The sequence below is a fragment of the Phascolarctos cinereus genome, unplaced genomic scaffold, assembly GCF_003287225.1.
Source record: "Phascolarctos cinereus isolate Bilbo 61053 unplaced genomic scaffold, phaCin_HiC Scaffold_7;HRSCAF=346, whole genome shotgun sequence".
In the NCBI taxonomy this organism is placed as follows: Eukaryota; Metazoa; Chordata; class Mammalia; order Diprotodontia; family Phascolarctidae; genus Phascolarctos; species Phascolarctos cinereus.
In genome coordinates this window covers 171,123,075-171,142,067 of record NW_027556180.1, presented here as the reverse complement: position 1 = coordinate 171,142,067, position 18,993 = coordinate 171,123,075, and the positions used below count along the sequence as shown (strand labels likewise).

The following is an 18,993-nucleotide window of genomic DNA, read 5'->3' as shown; positions in this document are numbered from 1 at the left end:
AGGACAGCCTGACCTGGTGACCTTAAACTTCTGATTCCTTCTAGAGAAACCCCTGCCTCCTTCCAGGAGTTTCCATTAGCTCAAAGGAAATTCCAAGTCAATCCACAAATCCTCTCACCTCAAGCAGATATACACCTCCAGGTACATCCAACAGAGACTGGGAATTAAGCAAAACTATAATGCAGAAGTCTGTCTTTGCTTTGTCTAACCCCTGCCGTGATAGTCTTCTCAATGTGAGTTTAAGCCGTTTGCCTCCTTTCTCACAGGTATTTTCATTTTATGTTTTATCTTGAATTGTGCAATGAAAGACTATGTCCAGTTACAGGAATTCCAGTGGATAAGGGAGGTATTTGAGAACACACACAGCTTCAAGGACCCTTAAATAATATCACTTAAGCAGCTACCAATTCCACTGACAAGTAATATTATATAATGTAATAACATATTTATAAGACAACATTCTTTCAGTTTTATGAGATAGCTAGTGTAAACTTTACTATCCTCATTTTACAGGCAAGGAAAACTGAAGCTCAAACACTTAAATGATTTGCCCAAGGGTTCAGCGCTGGTTATGGCAGAGAGGATACTTTAATCCTAAATCCAATGCTGTTTTTCACTATTTACAGGGTTGTGCAAGAGCCATCTCAAACTACCTGTTAATTTTTTCAGTGGGAGCCTTTATAGCTCAGAAATTGGCAAACACTCAATCAGGGCTTGATTTATTATTTTGTTGATTGCCTAGACTTAAGAAAGTGATAGAAAAAAATTCGAATAATGCAGATTAAACTTTAAAATGTATCTTGCATTTTCAAGGAGACAGAGAGACAGATGTTAAACATTTACCAGCACACCACTGACTACATCCTATTTTCACTGTTTCTCCGTGAGAATGGAGAAAGTAAGGTCATACCCAAGAACATATTTGGACTGCCTGGACCTGGAACCCACCCTCTAAAGTGCTGTGGGTAAAGATAGAGAGCAAATACTTCAGACAAGGGACCAGAAAGCACAAGGGTCCAGAAGGCCAGCAGACATTCTTATTGTGTGGGGGGCATATTAGTACCCCATTTTTAAAATGCATCTTTCATAATACTTATGGCCAAAAATTATTTTTCTCATATCTAACTTGAACTACATTCCTTATCTACAACTACCTTGCCTCTCTTTGATTTCTGCATCTCTGCTCAATCATTCTTCACCAATCAAAATATTCCTTATTTCTCCTGCTGGCTTTAGACAAATAGGTAATTCATTCTCTCTGTCTCTGTCTCTGTCTCTTTCTGTATCTGTCTCTATCTTTTTCTCTCTCACTGTCTCTCTCTCTCTCTCTTTCTCCCCTGCTGGGCTATACAAACTTAACCTAAGCAATTATGACCTCCCTTCTCAGTAGCCTTATGTTGAATGCATAAGGCTACACAGAGAATATCAAGCCGAGTTTGGGGTTTGCTTCTTTGAGTTTTGCTCATGCAATTAACAAGAAAGGCAGGATTACTTGTAAATTTAATGGTGAAATAAGATTGCAAGATAATTCTTGTGGCTTATTTAATTTATTTAATTACTGAATTTAGTATTTTGAGGAGAATAAAGAAACAAAGAAGAAAAAAAAAGGCCAGGATCCCTAAACCACACTCACTATAAATGTTCTAATGATTGCATAGTGCCAATATTTTGCCATAATTAGAAGACAAAAGTTTATTTTTATTAGTACCCAGCATAAATATGGACTTAGCAACAAAAATGTTTCTGAAATCATGAATTAAAAAACAAACTTTTAAAAAGTTGATAAATGTAATTGTCTTTCAAAACAGAGTCAAACTGGGAAGGAGTAGGATATATGGAGAAAGAGCAATGGCCTGGAATCAAGAGACCTGGGTTCTAGTGCTGGCTGAGCTCCCGACTAGTGATGCAATCTTGCACAAGTATCTTCACCACTATATGCCTCAATTTCTTCACTTTTAAAATCAGAGGAGTGATTTCTAAAATTCCAGCTCTAACATTCTGTAAAATCTACGGGAATTTTCATGCCCTATTCCCCACCTTCTATACAATCTCTTTTAAGCAATTGATCAACAAGCACTCATAAAATGACTGCTATGAGCCAGACGCTTTGCTAGGCTTTCTGTCAGGGTGTGTCTCGAGCCCAAATCAATTAAAGTCGGTGAGCATATATGACGTGCTCACGTGTCAAGCACTATAGCTCAAAGGAAGTAAAATACAGTTGAGTTGTTGAACCACAAAATGGAAGTAGGTGAAATTCACACAGTCGTTTCATCTTCACTTTGCATGTCATTTGCTTAATGTAAAAACCTCCCCATTCCCTGATCTTTTTCACTGTGCTCAAAGTGGAAAAGCATCCCACTGCTACAGTGCTACAGGGTTACATAGTAATAACTTCTCTCTGAAGGCTTAGAATCTGAAACACTGAATTTTATGATTAAAAGAAAGAATTTTCTTACCATTTGTCTTCTGTTCTCCACCAGATTGATGCCAATAATTCCCAAGAAGGACCCAAAGCCAAGCTACAAAAACAACAACAAAAGAGGAAACCAGATCAATATTCCAGCATGCTTAGCAGCCTGGTAAGGAAAGTTTAACGTTAAATAACAAAGCTAATAACACAGCAGTTTGAAAAACACTTTATGACAGCAAAAAGAGGTCATCTCCATCTTATACTGGCCCAGAGGCAGGACAATTCAGGTTGGACTGGATCTCTTTGGGACAGTCCTAGAATGTGACTAGGTATAGTTCCTACCTGCAGAAATTTGCACTCAAAATATAGTCTCCAGTTCACTCCAGATAAAACAGACTTTATATACATATGTATGTATGTATATATACATGTGTGTGTGCACATCTGTGTATGCCTATGTGCTAGTTTGTGTGCATTTATATGTATACGTATTTATGTGTATATATGAATATAGTATTTATGTATACTTATCATATATAAATATATTTACATATCACGTATATTTTCCATTGCAAACAATGGAAAATGGTGATAATAATTAGCATTTATATAGCACTTTAAGATTTTCAAAGTACTCCATAAATATCTCATCTTAGGCCACAACCACCTTTGGAGGTAGATGCTATTATTAACCCCATTTTACCAATGAGGAAACTGAAGCAGTGGTCAAGTGATCTGCCCAGGGTTACACAGCTAGTAAGCATCTGCTGACAGATTTTAACTCAGGTCTTCCTGACTCCAGGTCTGGCCCTCTATCCACTGAGCCGCTAATTATGGCATGTTACATATGAGCAGAGTAGGTGGTTCCTTTCTGTGGTCTCATTTCAGGCACATGGACAGATGTGCTTATCTCTAAAATATATCACCCATGGACATGCCTAAATTCTAACAACAGAAAATAATTCCTTTGAGTCTAGGAGGGTTTTTAGAACTGAACTGCGATGTAAGTATCCCTTTATGAAATGCAGAAAGGCACCTACTCTTCACCTTAGAGATTTAGAAAGTTGTCTTGGTCACTGAGAGATTTAAGTGCCTGGAATTTCAAAGCCAATGTGTCTCCTAGGTAGAACATTAACCCAGCCTTTCTAACTCTGAGGCCATTTCTCTACCTACTATGCCAATGATGCCTCTTTTCCTTAGAGTTAAGACATGGGTTCTTAACCCTTTTTTGTATCATGGACCCCTTTAGCAGCCTGGTGAAACCCTTTTCATAAAATTTTTTGGAAGTGCATAAAATAAAATATACAGAATTTTAAATGCAATTATTAAAAGATTTTTTTTATTTTTCTAGGCAGTTGGGTTAAGTGACTTGCCCAGGGTCACACAGCTAGTAAATGTCAAGTGTTTGGTCTGAGGTCGGATTTGGACTCAGGTCCTCCGGACTCCAGAGCTGGTGCTCTATCCACTGCGCCACCTAGCTGCCCCCAAACATGTATTTTTTAAAAAACAAAAATAAGTTCATGAACCTCAGGTAAAGAACTACTAATAAGGGATTGTATTTCCAGTTATTCACTAGAACTAAAATACATATATGCTGCAAGGGAGGAGTAACTTGTTAATCCATTGTCACTCATTAATATCTTAATAGAAATAAGTTTATTGGTTATCTTGGAATGAGAAAAATAGAACTTTGAGGGGAAAAGAAGTTTTGATGACTACAGAAAGGAATAAAAAGTTCAGAATTTGGGTACTTCTTAAAAAGGTCAAATTTGACAGGAGGATGCCAATGGTAGGCTATGAGTATTGGGAAAAGGGCTATCTAAACAAGAAGAAAGGATGTAAAAAAGGTAGACAGGAAATAAACTTTGCCTACTTCCCAATCTTTCCAGGGCAGAAGAAGTTAAATCTAATGTTGCAGAGTGAGAATATGTTCACAAACGGTGAATTCGAAATGAAGTTGTGTGAGAAAATCTAACCACAGAATCTTATGAGAGGTCAAAAACTAGGATCTCAGTTTTAATTTTCTTTTAATAAAAAATAGTCACAACCATGAATGCCTGTGATTCCAGGGTCCTTGCCTATCCTTCTCCCCAGGCCAAACACACTGCATACCAGTTAGTGACACTGAGCAAGAGTGAACTGTATCACAAATTGAGCCTAAGAGCATCAAGTCTAATTCTTCCAAGTGACCTCACTTACAGGTCCCTAGCAAGAGGTGTGTGGCTACAATGCCTGAGATTGACATAGGGGTATACATTTCTGAAAGAATTCTGAATGTGTGCACGGAAGTGCACACTCTTTCTTCAGTGATATGTAAAATACTGTAAGGAAAATGATTTGAAGATGCCTTGTTGGGCAGCTCTAGTAAATCTGGGTTGAACCAGGGATATTTGAAGAGCAACAAAATCCTACCTGCTTTTCATCACTCCTAAAATTCCACCATTAAAGTTCAATTTTAGTCTTGAAAGCAGAATTTCAGTCTTCAAAAGTCACTATTAAGATGAAAATATGCCTTGGAAGATAAAAGATGTGTGCCAACTAACACCTTAAAAGATATTTCTTCAAAAATAAAGTCCTATCGTAAGAGGGGACAGCTAGGTGGCACAGTGGATAGAGTATTAGGCTGGGAACCAGGAAGACTCATCTTCCTGAGTTCAAATCTGGCCTCAGACACTTACTAGCTAGGTGACCCTAGGCAAGTCACTAAACCCTGTTTGCCTCAGTTCCTTATCTGTAAAATGATCTAGAGAAGGAAATGATAAACCACTCCAGTATTTCTGCCAAGAAAATGCCAAATGGGGTCATGACAAGTTATACATGGCTGAACAACAACATAGTAAGAAGGCTAGGGCAGCCAGGTAGCACAGTAGATAGAGAACCAGGCTTGGAGTCAGGAAGATAGGAGTTCAAATGTAGCCTCAGAAACTTGTTAATGTGGTAACCCTAGACAAATTACTTAACCCCCATTTGCCTCAGTTCCTTATTTGTAAAAGGGAAACAAACTGGAGAAGAAAATGGCAAACCACTCTAGTATCTTTGCCAAGAAAACCCCGCAGACAAAAGTCCCTGGGGTCATGTAGAGTTGGACACAACTGAGTAACTAGACAACGACAATAGTAAGAGGAAAAGGATAGGTTATTGCCAAAAAGTAATCCAAAGGGATGAACAAATAGGTCTCACAAGAATTGCAAACTATAGGCAACCATATGAAAGAAAATTGTACTGGCTAATCATAAGAAATGCAAATCAAAACAATGTTGATGTTATACTTCTCACTCAGCAAATTGGCAAAGATGATAGAAGGTGGGAAGAGTCAATGCTGGAAGGATTATGGAAAGACAGGAACACTAATGCTCTGTTAGTAAAACTGTGAATTTGTCTAATCATTCTGGAAAAAATTCAAATCATTCAAGAAAGTAATTAAAATGCTCATATTCTTTTTTCCCAGATATCCCATTATCATGTTAAATACAGAGCAAATCAATAACATAATGAAAGGTCCCATATACATCAAAATATTTATAGCAATTTTTTTATAGTAGCAAAGAATTGGAAACAAATAAAGGCCCATCAACTAGGGGATGGCTAAACAAATTGTGGTACAAGAATGTAATGGACCATTACTGCTTAAAGAAATGATGTATATGATAAAAGATTTATATGAACCAATGCTAAGTGAATTAAGTAAAAGGTAATAATATGCAAAATGATTACAATAATTTAAATGGAAAAACAAAAACCAAACAATTGAAATGGAATGTTGTAAAATTATAGTGACCAACCTCCATCCCTAAAGAAGAAACATAAGAAAGTTTATTCCTCCCTTCTTTGCTGAGGCAAAGGACTAGGATGTGGGAAAATACAAATGTCAGAATTTTTAAACTGTTGGGCTTTTTGCTGAACTCATTTTTCCCCTTTCTTTTTTATTTTTTGTTTAAAATGCCTCTCGGAATAGTATAGCTGACATTTATAAAGAACTCTAAGTTTTCTAAGTGCACTTCATAGATCTATTTCATTTGATCCTTATGACATCCCTCTGAGGTTGGTGCTGTTGTTATCCACATTTTACAAATGAGTAAAATGAGGCTTAGAAATGTGAAATTACCTATTCAGTGTCATACAGTTACATGTCTAGTAAATGTCTAAGGTAGAACTTAAACACAGTTCTTCCTTACTCTTAACTTTAGTGTTCTATCCTATATGCGATACACCTTCTCTGAATATAAAATATGTTCCTTTTAACCAAGCTGCTCTTGAGAGTCCGCAGTGTGGCCTAATGAATGCTGCACTGGACCTGGAGGCTAGAAGACTTAAATATAAATGCTATCTCTGACATGAAATATGTGTCTATGGGTATAGCTACATATTTCCACAATCTTCCAATATTGGCTATTCCCATCTCTTGTCATCTTTGCCAATTTGCTGGGTGAGAGATAAAATGTCGAGTTGTTTTTGATTTGCATTTCTCTTATTATTAGTAATTGTAGCATTCTCTCTGGGCCTCAGTTTCCCCAACTGTAAAATGGAGGAAATAATTCCTGTAGCACTACTACACAGGATTACTATGAGAATTAAGTGAAAAGTGCTTTGCAAACCTTAAAAAAGGCTGGAGAAATATTCAACTATTATTGTTAAAATGCAGCTCAAAGTCTATGGAATATGATCTAAGTAACCCAGGTTATGAATGAAGTATTAGTGAAAAAGGGAACATGGAACAGAAATAGGGGTGCTAATTATTTGAAAGCAAATGCTCTGTGCAGGGAGGAAGGCGTCACTTGCTGAGAGCCTCCTAAGGTGAGTTTGCCTTGGTGTTCTATTTCCGCAGCACTCAAATGAAAGCATACATGATGTATACCAGTATTAAGCTTTTTCCAATAATTAAGTACCTTCACGAAGAAGAAGGAATTTTCCAAAATTTTCTTTGTAAATTAAAAACCAAAACACTGAATTAGGAGTTGGGAAACTCTGTGCTGGAAAATGGGCTAGAGTGGGAAACAGAGAGGTTGAATTTTAAGATGCTTCCCCTGGCACTCACCTTATGGCAATGGGCAAACCATGTGGCGTTTCTGAGCCTCACATGGCTCAATGATAGTAATACCCATGGTACACAATTTCCAGGGTTATTGTGAAACTCAGATAAGGTAAAGTATATACAGTGTCTTGTAAACTAAAATGCTACATAAATGTCAGCTCTTTTTAATGCTAGCTCAGATGCCAACTTTCCAAGTGACATTAGGCCAATCACTTAAATTCTTTGAGCACCATTTTCCTCATTTTTAAGATAGGAGGGCTTCATGAAAGACCTCTATTGCCCCCCTCAGTTCCAACAGTCTATGAGCATACAAATGTCTCATGCTGTTTTTTAATTTCAATGTATATCAATACTTCAAGGAGCAATGATTTTTGTTTCCATAGGGACCCTTCACTGATGCAGATAGCAACCCTCTATGCCTTAGTATATGATCTGTGTGAGCTACTGAACAAAAAATCAATCACTCTGCCATTAGGTAGAGGCACCTATGTGGCTTCACAGATACAGCCTTGGATCTGACATCATGAAGACCTGAGTTCAAAGCCTGCCTCAAACATTTATTAGCAGTGTGATCCTAATCAAATCACTTAACCCCTGTCTGTTTCAGCTTCCTTAACTATAAAGTGGGAATAATAATAGCACCTACTTCCCAGGAATACAATGAGGATCAAATGGGATCATACTTATAAAATACTTAGGATAGTGTAGCACATAGTAGGTGCTTAAAAAATACTTGTTCCCTCCCTCTCCACTAACTTACTAATGAAATTGTCTAGAATTAGGACTTCTGAAGTTATTCAGTCCAAACGTTACCTGAACAAGAATCCTGTAACAAATCCCCAAAGAATGGTCTTCTGCCTTCACTTGAAAACTTCTAAGGAGGAGAAATCCAACAAACTATCCCACTTTTATATTGCTCTAATTATTATTATTCTCCTTACATCAAACCAAAATTTACTTCTGCAATTTTTCTCTATTCCTCATGGTTCTGCCCTTTGGGATCAAGTAGTATAAGTCTTTTCAATCAAGTCAACAAATATTTATTGAACATTTACTCTGTGTAAGGTATTGTGTTAGGTGCTGGAGATATATGCTATCTCCAGGTTACACTCCAAGCTGCGAATGTCCTACCACTTCACTTTTAATTCTTGAAATTAGTAATTCCCTTCACTATTTAGCTCAAGAGCCACCTTCTAATGGAGGCCTTTCCTAACTAATGATAATAATAGCAATAACAATAATAACTAACATTTATATAATGCCTTGGCAGCTGGGGGACACAGTGGATAGTGCACTGGCAATCAGAAGAACTCATCTTCCTGAGTTCAAATCCACTCTCAGACACTTGCTAGCTATGTAACCCTGGGCAAGTCACTTAACTCTGCCTCAATTTCCTCATCTGCAAAATGATCTGGAGAAGGAAATAGCCTTCTCTAGTTAGTATCTTTGGAGAAGGAAATAACTACTCTAGTATCTTTGCCAAGAAAACCCCAAACGAGGTGATGAAGAGTCAGACACAACTGAAAATGACTCAGTAAATATAATAAGTTCAGGTTTGCAAAGTGCTTCACAAATATTATTTCATTTGATCCTCATGACAGGTCTGGAAGGTAGGTGCTTTATCAGTCACATTTTATAAATGAGGACACTGAGACAGACTGAGGCTAAATAACTTTCCCTGGTAGCTAGTAAGCATGCTTGAGGCTGGATTTAAACAAACCCTAGTGATAGAAATCTATTGTACTATCTATCTGCCTCCTGACCCACTCAGTTTTTATTGCTTTTCCTCCAATGTCCCCCCAAAACCCAACCAAAAATTACTTTGTATGTGTGCTTATTTCCTTATTTGTGCACACGTATTTTCTCTTCAGTAGAATGTGAACTCCTTGAAGAAAGGAACTGTTTTGCCTTTGCCTTTACACACACACACATACACACACACACATGCACGCACATATAATTATTATATATATACACATATATAATTACTTTGACTATATATGTATGTGTATATATATAATATATACATATATATTTAACAATTCTTGCTTTCAAGGAGCTTCCATTCTACTACTTTCTCTTCCACATGACAGCCCTTTAAATGCTTAAAGACAATTATCATGCTCCATACCGAATCTTCTCTTCCCCAGGCTAAATAGCCTAGTACCTTTAATTTGTATGGCATTGTCTCTAGCCTTTCATCTTTCTGGTTGCCCTCCTTGGATAACCTCTAGTTTATCAATGTCCTTAAAATGTAGCACTCAGAAATTAACATAATACACCAGTGCAAAATACTATAAAATTATCACTTCCCTAAGCAAGTATTCTGTGTCTCTCTTTATACAACCCAAGATTGCATTAAGGAGGCAGAGGGAAGGAGCTGGCTTCCATGTCATACTGTTGATTTATATCGAGCATGCAAGTTTACTAAAATCCTGAGATTACTCTTACGTGAACTGATATGTAGCTATGTCTGCCCCAATACTGTACCTTGTGGGTTTTTTTTAAATCAACTTCAGAAGTATAAGATTTTGCTTTTCTTCGTATTTGATTTCATTTTGTTAGATTCAGCCATTTATTCTCACCATTCAAGATCTTTTGAGATCAGATTCTGCTATCCCTCTCAGCTTACAGTCCAATATATCTCTTGCCACTGGACCCAGATGGCTCCAGCAGAGAGAATAAAGTTTGTGGTTTTACACAGCCCTCCCTCACCTAAATCCAATTCATTTGCAAGTCATGGCATCACCTTTCTGAAGTCATAGTCTGCTTTAAGAATGAAGGGCAAACAACAACAGCCAAAAATTTAATAAGCATGCCATCCTTGCCTTACCTAAATAGCCAATTAAGTGGCTGAAAATTTCAGGACCAAGGGCAGATCCTTTAGGCACTACACTACTAGAGACTTCCTTCCAAGGAAATGTTAGACTATTCTTTGTGTCTGGAGGACATTCAACCAGTTCTGGATCCCTTTAAGTTCACTCTCAACTAGACCACCTTACTCCTTGTCTACGGGGGCATTGTGCAAGAAGTCTGAATTATTATGGTATTAAAAGATAAAATATGTTGATAATAGATCCTATACATTTACTTTATGCATTTCTGAGTTTCTAAACTTTTTCCGTGTCATCTCCTGGCCTTTGTGTGTTGTCTGCAGCTTCCAAAAAAATCCCAAAGAATTCCTATTTAGTTTCTTACGCCAACCTGTGATATATTGAAATTGTGATGGCAAAAGTCATGATATGGAAGGGCTGACTGTAGTCATTGAGTACAGTTAGTTCCTGATTAGTGTGAATAATGAATCCCCCGTATTTGCATTATTTGATTTTGTTTGCATATTGCTGTTGGACTAGAAATAATTACCATATTTTACACAATTATCACTTTGAATAATGTGAATTCATACCACTTCAGGGGATTCATTACTTGCACTAATCAGGATCTACCTATAGGGTTTTCCTTGCTTCTTTGTCCATGATCATCTACTCCAGACTTCAAAGCAATGGTTTTAGTTCTTCTTTGATCTTCCTCTAGCCTCAACATAGTTTTGGTAAAAGAGTTCTTTCTGTGGTTGTCAGCATTCATCATTACCTTCAGCTCATTCTGAGCTTTAATACTCCAGAGGCTATTAATAGCACAATCCCATGCTTTTGTGTTTATCCCCTATGTCTCTCCCTTACTTGCTATCCCTTATAAATATATTTTGAAAATCTAAGTTGCTCATATGATTGAAATGGAATATAACTGTGCTGTAAGAAATGATGATGAGCAGGATGATTTCAGAAAAACCTGGAAACACTTACATAAACTGATAAAGAATGAATTGAGCAGAACCAGGAAAACATTGTACATATTAGCAGTAATAATGTACAATGAGCAACAGTGAATGACTTAGCTATTCTCAGCAATACAATGATCCAAGACAATCCCAAAGGACTCATGATGAAAAATACTGTCTGCCTCCAGAGAAAGAATTGATGTCATCTGAATACAGACCAAAACATGCTATTTTTTTGCTTTCTTTACTTTTTGTTTGAGTTTTCTCCCACAAAATGACTAATATGGAAATATGTTTTACATGCACATGTATAACCTATATCAGAATGCTTGTGTCTCAGTGGGGAGAGGAGGGGACAGAAGGAAGGACAGAATTTGGAACTCAAAACTTTACAAAAAAAGAATGTTAAAAATTATTTTTACATGTAATTGGGGAAGAAAATTTTTAAAGGAAGAAAATCTAAGTTGCCCAAAACACACTTACAAAGACATTGATCCAATATTCAGGAGAAAATTTCAGTTCATGTTATGATGCTGGCAATAAAATGCTTCCTGAAAACCTTTCAGTAAAAGCTCAACATAAACTTTCGCAAGCATGATATGCTATGGACCTAGGTATTGGGTGTATTCTTTGAGTATAATACATGGTCTACAGTCAATCAGCATTGCCCCATGAGTCTCCTATCAACCAATATGGTCTCCATTTCTAGCTTGCTAGAGCACACCAAAGCCACTTTACTGGCCCTGCCATTAAGAATAGGCCCACCTTTGTTCTAGGATGAGAAATGAGAGCAGAACATCAGCACAGACACTTTAGCACAATTTTTTTAAATGTATAATTCTTCAATAGGACTCATTCTTTAACTATTTTTCAACAATGACTTCTGAAAGCCTGCTGAATATTTTCCCATTTGCAACACAGACATCATTTTCTTCCTAAGACCAGCTCATTACAATGAATTGCTGGCTTGTACACAGGAACTTTAATTAGTGTCCCACATAAGTCATTTAAATGACACATTTGTCAAGCCAATGAATACAGAGAATTCATCCTTTCTATGATTTAATTCCAAAAACATACTTTAAACAATCTTGTTCCATTCAGAATATTTTGATCCATTGCCAAAATATTTATATTTCTTAGACAATCATATCTGCAATGATATCCTATTTATATTTTAATGTCATTAATATTATTTATTAGGATAAATATTAAATAAATTAAATTTTTAAAGAAAAAAATTCTAACTATTTGTTGATCCAATGTTTTTTCATGTACTTGCAGAAAAATCATGTAGTTCTAAAACCGCAGAGGGAAAGCCTTTACTATTGACAACTTAGATCCTTACCCTTCTCTCCACAGCTGTACCCACACATTGACCTAGATGACATCCTGAAAGATGCTTATGCTAGAGCATGCCAAGAGAAGAACCTATTACGGGATTCCCCAGGGCCTACATTCTGACTTGTGGCTAACAATGGCAGCTGGCTACACTCAAAAAAAATCTGTAAACAAAGAAGTCATTTTTACAGGCTTCTTACAGTCAGGAAAACAAGTAAAAGTAAGAGGCAAGGCATTTTCCAAGGCATTCCAACTGAGGAACTGTGAAAGGTGGTGGAGAAGGTACATGATACTAACCAATGTGAAAAGGAGAGCAGATTCCATTTTTTTTTTTTACTAAACTGAGTTCAAATCGAGGCCCTGTCACTGACTAGTGAACCGGGGCAAGTCACTTAACCTCTCATCAGTCTCAGCTTCCTCACCTGTAAAATGGGGATAATAACAGCGCCCACCTCACAGGGTTTTTACAAGGATTAAATGACCTTGGCAAACCTAAAAGTATACGTGTTAGCTATTTTTATTATTAAAACCATAGGGGTAACTCATCAAAGCTATGTCTGCTAAGGAAAAGGGATGATTAAGAGTTGAAGATATTCTCAGGAAATAAGGTTAAAAAAATAAAACAAACCCTTGCAATTTGAGGAATGAAAGAATGAATTATGAAGTGGAATTAACACTGAGCTGGGATTCTGGAGTCTGGGATTCTAGTTGCAGGTCCTTATCCTGGCTGGAATTCTAGTTCCAGGTCCATTTCCTTATCCTACCTATATGACCTTAAACCAGTCACTTCACTATCTGAGTCCCAATATTTTCACATGTGAAATTAGGGGGTCTGACTAGATGATCCCTAAGGTTCTTTCTAGTTCTAAAATTCTATGCTTTTCCATGACCCAAATTATCCATATTGACTATCTATGTGGAACAAATTAGGCAGATTTAGTTCATTTTAAATATGTTTATGTAGTGCCAATCTCATATCACCTTTTGTTTCTAGATTGCCCTTTACATTTCTGAAAGAAAAATCCTATTCTGAAAGCAGGAATGGGAGGCATAAAAATCACGTACATTTCACTCTACTTCATTCTTATTCTTAGGTTTAGTATATGTAGCACAATAGGTGATTTTGAAAGGGGAAACTAGGGCTTAGTGAATTTAAAAGTATACACTCACATCCTCACAGCCTCTAAGAAAACTCTACTTATGGAAAGAACAAAACATAATGACAGGAAATGGACTTTACACAAGGAGATCTGGTTGAATTTTATTTATATCGGTCCATATTTTCAACCTAGATCACTCACCAAAGATGGGAAATTCAAGGTACATTAGTCAATGATAAATCAACCTCGAAATATTTTTAAGTTTCTCCTACTTCCAGGCACTGTGCTAAACATAGAGATACAAAGAAAAAATAAACTGGTCTCTGCCCTCAAGGAGCTTACATTCTATCAGAGAAAACCACATGTGCATATACACAAAATAAATACAGAATAAATACAAGGTAATCTCTGGTGAGAGGGAGGGAGTCAGCTGAAGGGATCTGGAAAGGTGTCACGTATCAAATGGCATTTGGGGTAAACTTTAAATCAGGGATTCTTAGACGCAGAAGCATGCAAGGTAAGACATCATCACTCAGTATAGTCTAGAGTGAATTTAATCCAAGTTCTCTGTTTCTGTTGCAGAATGTTCTCCAGAGGTTGTTTCCATGGATTGGCTTGTTTGCCTTAGGGCATTGCCCCTGCTCCTACTACATACCTACTACAATTTTTTCCCCTCTCTCCCTGCCTTTGAAGTTCCCACTGTCCCTGCAGCCCCCTACTCCCATTGGAGAATTCCTCACTGAATCACCACTTTGCAGAAGGGCCCAGGCCAGTCATCCTTCATCATTTACTCACTGCTCTGCTTCTGACCCTCTGGGCTTCACCACCATGCCCCTGGGCAGGCACCTGCTTCTCCCCTTGTCAGCTCCCTTTTATGTACTGCCTTCCCCTGTTAGACTATAAGCTCCTTGAGGGCAGTCTTTCTTTTTGCTTGTATTTGTTTCCCTGCCAATTAGCCCCATGTCTAGCACATATAGTAAACAATACTTCTTGACTTGACCTCACCAGAATTTTTTCACAGTTGCAAGTGTATAAAGTAGATACAGAGGAAAGAGGAAGTTCTCAGCTGATGAGAAGCCAGAAGAGTTACAGGAGGAAGCCAAGGGAGAGAGAGGGGCCATGGGGCCAATAAATTTACTTTGGCCTACCTATGCTACATAAATAATGGCTCCTTGGACACTGGCCTGGATGGAATTCCATGAAATGCCTCCCGCTAAACTGTCCAGAGATAAGTGAATTGCTTTAGGACAGAGTTAAGATTCCAACGAATTTCATGGTGAACCGAAATACCTGGAGACCCAAAAGCATCCTGATGGACTATAATAGTGGTATCACATTCCAATAGGAACAGATCCCTGTGGGCTGCATATTACTTTAGAAAACCACAAGTTAACATTATCTGTGTTGCATTGTATCTTTATTTATCTTGTTAAACATTTCCCAATTATGTTTTAATCTGGTTCTGTAAAGGGAGCATCTGCGAAGCAAGTTTTATGCCTCTGGACTAGAACATTGGGCTGAATGTACAAAGATGGTAAAAGTCTTCTACTTGGGTTTAAAAAAAAACTTCACAAGTACAAGATGGGGGAGACATAGTTAGATGGCAGTTTGTCTTTAAATGATATGGGCATTTCAGTGGTACTAAAAGTTGAATATGAGATTATGATGTGATGTGATATCTCCAAGAATCTAGTGGGACCTTGAGTTGCATTAAGAAGCATAGCTATTAGAAATAACAAGACTATCATCATGGTATATTCACTCTGCTCTAGATCAGAACAAATCTGTAGTATTGGGTTCAATTGTGGATACCATATTTTGGGAAGGAAATTGATAAACTGGAGAATGCCCAGAAGAAGCCAATCAGACTGATGAAGAACCTCAAATCCAAGTCATATGAAGACAGAATGAAGGAATTGGGGATGGTTAGACTAGAAGCAGCTGGATGGTGTAGTGGACAGAGCACCAAACCTGGAGTTAGGAAGATTTAAATCCATATCCAGCCTCAGACACTCACTAGTTGTTTGGCTCTGGGCAAATCACTCTACCTTGGTTTGCCTCAGTTTTCTCAACTATAAAATGGGGATAATAATAGGGTTGTTGTGATGACAAGATAATATTTTTAAAGTACTTTGTAAACTGGAAATTGCAGGGATGCCCATCAATTGAAGAATGGCTGACCAAGTTGTGGTATATGATTGTGATGGAATACTACAGTGCTATAAGAAATGATGAGCTCAATGGTCTTAGAAAAACATGGAAAGACTTGCATGAAATAATGAAGAGTGAAATGAGCAGAACCAAGAGAACACTGCATACAGTAACAGCAATATTGTTTTCAGAATGACTTTGAGTGAATAAATTGTTTTGACTATTACAAATTCCCAAATTAACTATAAAGGATGTACGAAGAAAGACGCTATCTGCATCCAGAAAAAGAATTGATAGATGTATAGAATATATATATGTGTGTGTGTGTGTACATATATATATATATATATATATATATATATACATATATACACACACATACATATACATATATATGTATATACGTGTATATATACATATATATATACACACACACACATATATACATATATATTCTCTAGGGCATCTCTAGAGCAGTAGGGGTGGGAAGGAAGAAAAAAAGGATTAAAAAAGATATTTATATGATAATGTTGATGTGTATTTGAAAGGAATAGGAAGTAGTGCATAGTAGATTTGCAGTTTCATGAGCAATCATCTGTTTTTTTTATTGTACTATGTTATGGAAATGCTTGTTTTATTCCATAAATTAAAAATAAAATAATTTTTTAAAAAGTAAAGTACTTTGCAATCCTTAAACACTATATAAATGCTACTTATTATTGTTGTTATTATCCTAGAAGACCCAAGGGGAACATCTGGAAAGCTGTATTATAGAAAAGGGATTGTACTTGTTCTGTTAGACTTGAAGGTAGAAATGGGAGGAAGAGATAGCAGTTACAAAAAAAAAAAAGAAAGAAATTTAGGTTTCACATAAGGAAAAGAGCTACCCAAAAGTAAAAGGAGCTGCTTTGGGAGGTAGTGAATTTACCTTCACTGAAAGTCTTTAAGCTAAGATGGCATAACCACTTGTTGGGGATGTTGGAGAGAGAGCATCTGCTCAGATGCATGTTGGACTAACCTCCTTCTAACTCTGTTCTGTAATTTTGTAATAGAGTGGAGGGCATGGTTTCTGTATCAACATCTCAAACACAAGCAATACCCAGACACATGGGCTGGACCACAAGCTTTCTGTGATTTTATGTTCCAATTTCATTGCACAAAACAATTAGAAAAGGCTCTAAGAAACGTGAATTTTCCTGCTCACATCACAAATGGCACCTTCTGGCACACCATCCCAAGCACACCTGTGCTGCACTCACAATAATTCCTGGATAGTAGCCTCCCACAGTCACATTCTCAGTTCTGGTCGTTGCTGCAAGGCCAATGGTCAGTATGAAGATGGAGGCCACCAGCAGAGAGACAGCAAACCAAAGAGAAATCTGCTTTCTTTTTGCAAACTGCCCTGTGGAAGAGGTGAGGGGGAGAAAAATCTGTTAAAAATAAAATAACATGGGTGCAAAGATAAATGTTTTAACAAACATGGTACATGTTAAAAGAGCTATGAGTGTATTTCTCATACACATCTGCTAATGCAAAATAAGCAGTTTTGGGGGAAAGTGATCCAGAAGAGCTAGACCAGCCACCTTAGGTTCACTCAAGAAGTCAGACAACACTACTGACACTATAATAATGTAGTGCTGCGCTCTTTGTTCTAAAATGAAAGACTTTTGGTCAAAGCAGCAAACAAATATTAAGTAACTACTGTGTGCAGCATACTTTGCTAGGTGCTGGGGAAAATACAAGGATTAGACAAGACATGGACTCTTCTTTCATGGAGTTCACATGACTTGTAAACATGAGTCAAGAGTCTAGCATGTCATTTGGGAAGTAACTTCATCACATTCAACATTCATCAGGCAAATATTCAAACATAGGAAACAAGACAAAATTATAAGTGAAGTATTTGGCTACGCTAGTTTACAGGGACCTGCTGAGGTAGAATCGGGCAGCAAGGTGACGTAGTAGATAGAGCACCGGGCTTAGAATTAGGAAGACTCATCTTTACATCATTTAAGTCATTTAACCCTGTTTGTCTGAGTTCCTCATCTCTAAAATGAGCTGGAGAAGGAAATGACAAACCACTGCAATGTCTTTGCCAAGAAAACTCCAAAAGGGGTCATGAAGAGTTGAACATGACTGAACAACAATACTGAGTTAGAATCAGGATCTTTGCCTTTTACTGCCACCAACCCAAAGTATGGGGGCTAAGGGTTTACAGCATCTCCTAGTCCATGGGCCAAATACATTATTATTATATGCTGCCTATTTTATATGACTGGAAAGCTAAGATGATTTTTACACTTTTAAATAAAGTTTGTTGAAAAACAGGTGACCTGGATTTGACGCTTGGACCACAGGTTGCCAACCCACTGGGCTACATCATCCAATACACACACCCCTTCTCATAGTGAGTTGTATAGCACATTTTCAAGCCAGTCTTCAAGGATGTGATGGAAAATGCTTTTCTACAGGTAGCAAGACTACTTGAAGGTGCAAACCCTATCCAGGTAAGCAATTGTTAATAACAGAATCCAATATTGTCCAACATGGGAAACCATTCTTACCAGGGTCCTTCAATCTGAATACTTCTAACCATCCAGCCTATTTCCAGACAATCTACAAGTTATCAGCACTTTTTTACTATGTAGCAAGGAATAATTCAGGGACCCTTTACTTACATGACTTGGGCAAGTCACAATCTCTGGGTCTCCATTTCCTTATCTGTAAAAGGAGGGGCTAAGATTATATGGGTTCTGAGGTTCCTTCCGGTTCTAGATCTATGATCCTATGGTTCTTAGGTCCCCAATAAATCTATATGTTCTTTCTAGTTCTGCATTGGATAAGTTTTACCTAAGATCCTCCCTCCAATGAGAATCCTAGGTTCCTCTATGGTTTATGGTTCTTTAGATCCCCACACATTCAATACATTCAATCCCAATCTCTCTCTCTCTCTCTCTCTCTCTCTCTCTCTCTCTCTCTCTCTCTCTCTCTCTCTCTCTCTCTCTCTCTCTCTCTCTCTTCATGGTGATACCATATGGTTGCAAATCACATGTAAGGAGAGAACCAAAATTTCGCATGGTCCATAGGTCACTGGAGAGGTGCATGGGGAGTGTAAATGATCTGCAGTATCTTTACAATAATAACTTGGATGTAAAGAGGAGTGTAAAAAATATCATCCAGG

At 37.4% G+C, this 18,993-nt stretch overlaps 1 protein-coding gene across 2 annotated transcripts in view; it reads right to left on the bottom strand.

Moving 5' to 3' along the window:
- TMEM255B (transmembrane protein 255B) overlaps positions 1-18,993 on the bottom strand; it is a 128,648-nt gene that overhangs the window by 96,569 nt on the left and 13,086 nt on the right. For both annotated transcript variants that reach the window (XM_020965216.2, XM_020965213.2), the window contains exons 2-3: positions 17,072-17,214; positions 2,457-2,519 (exon numbers count right to left, since the gene is read on the bottom strand). In XM_020965216.2, the coding sequence (XP_020820875.1) occupies positions 2,457-2,519; positions 17,072-17,214 (206 nt within the window). The remainder of the gene's footprint in view (positions 1-2,456; positions 2,520-17,071; positions 17,215-18,993) is intronic.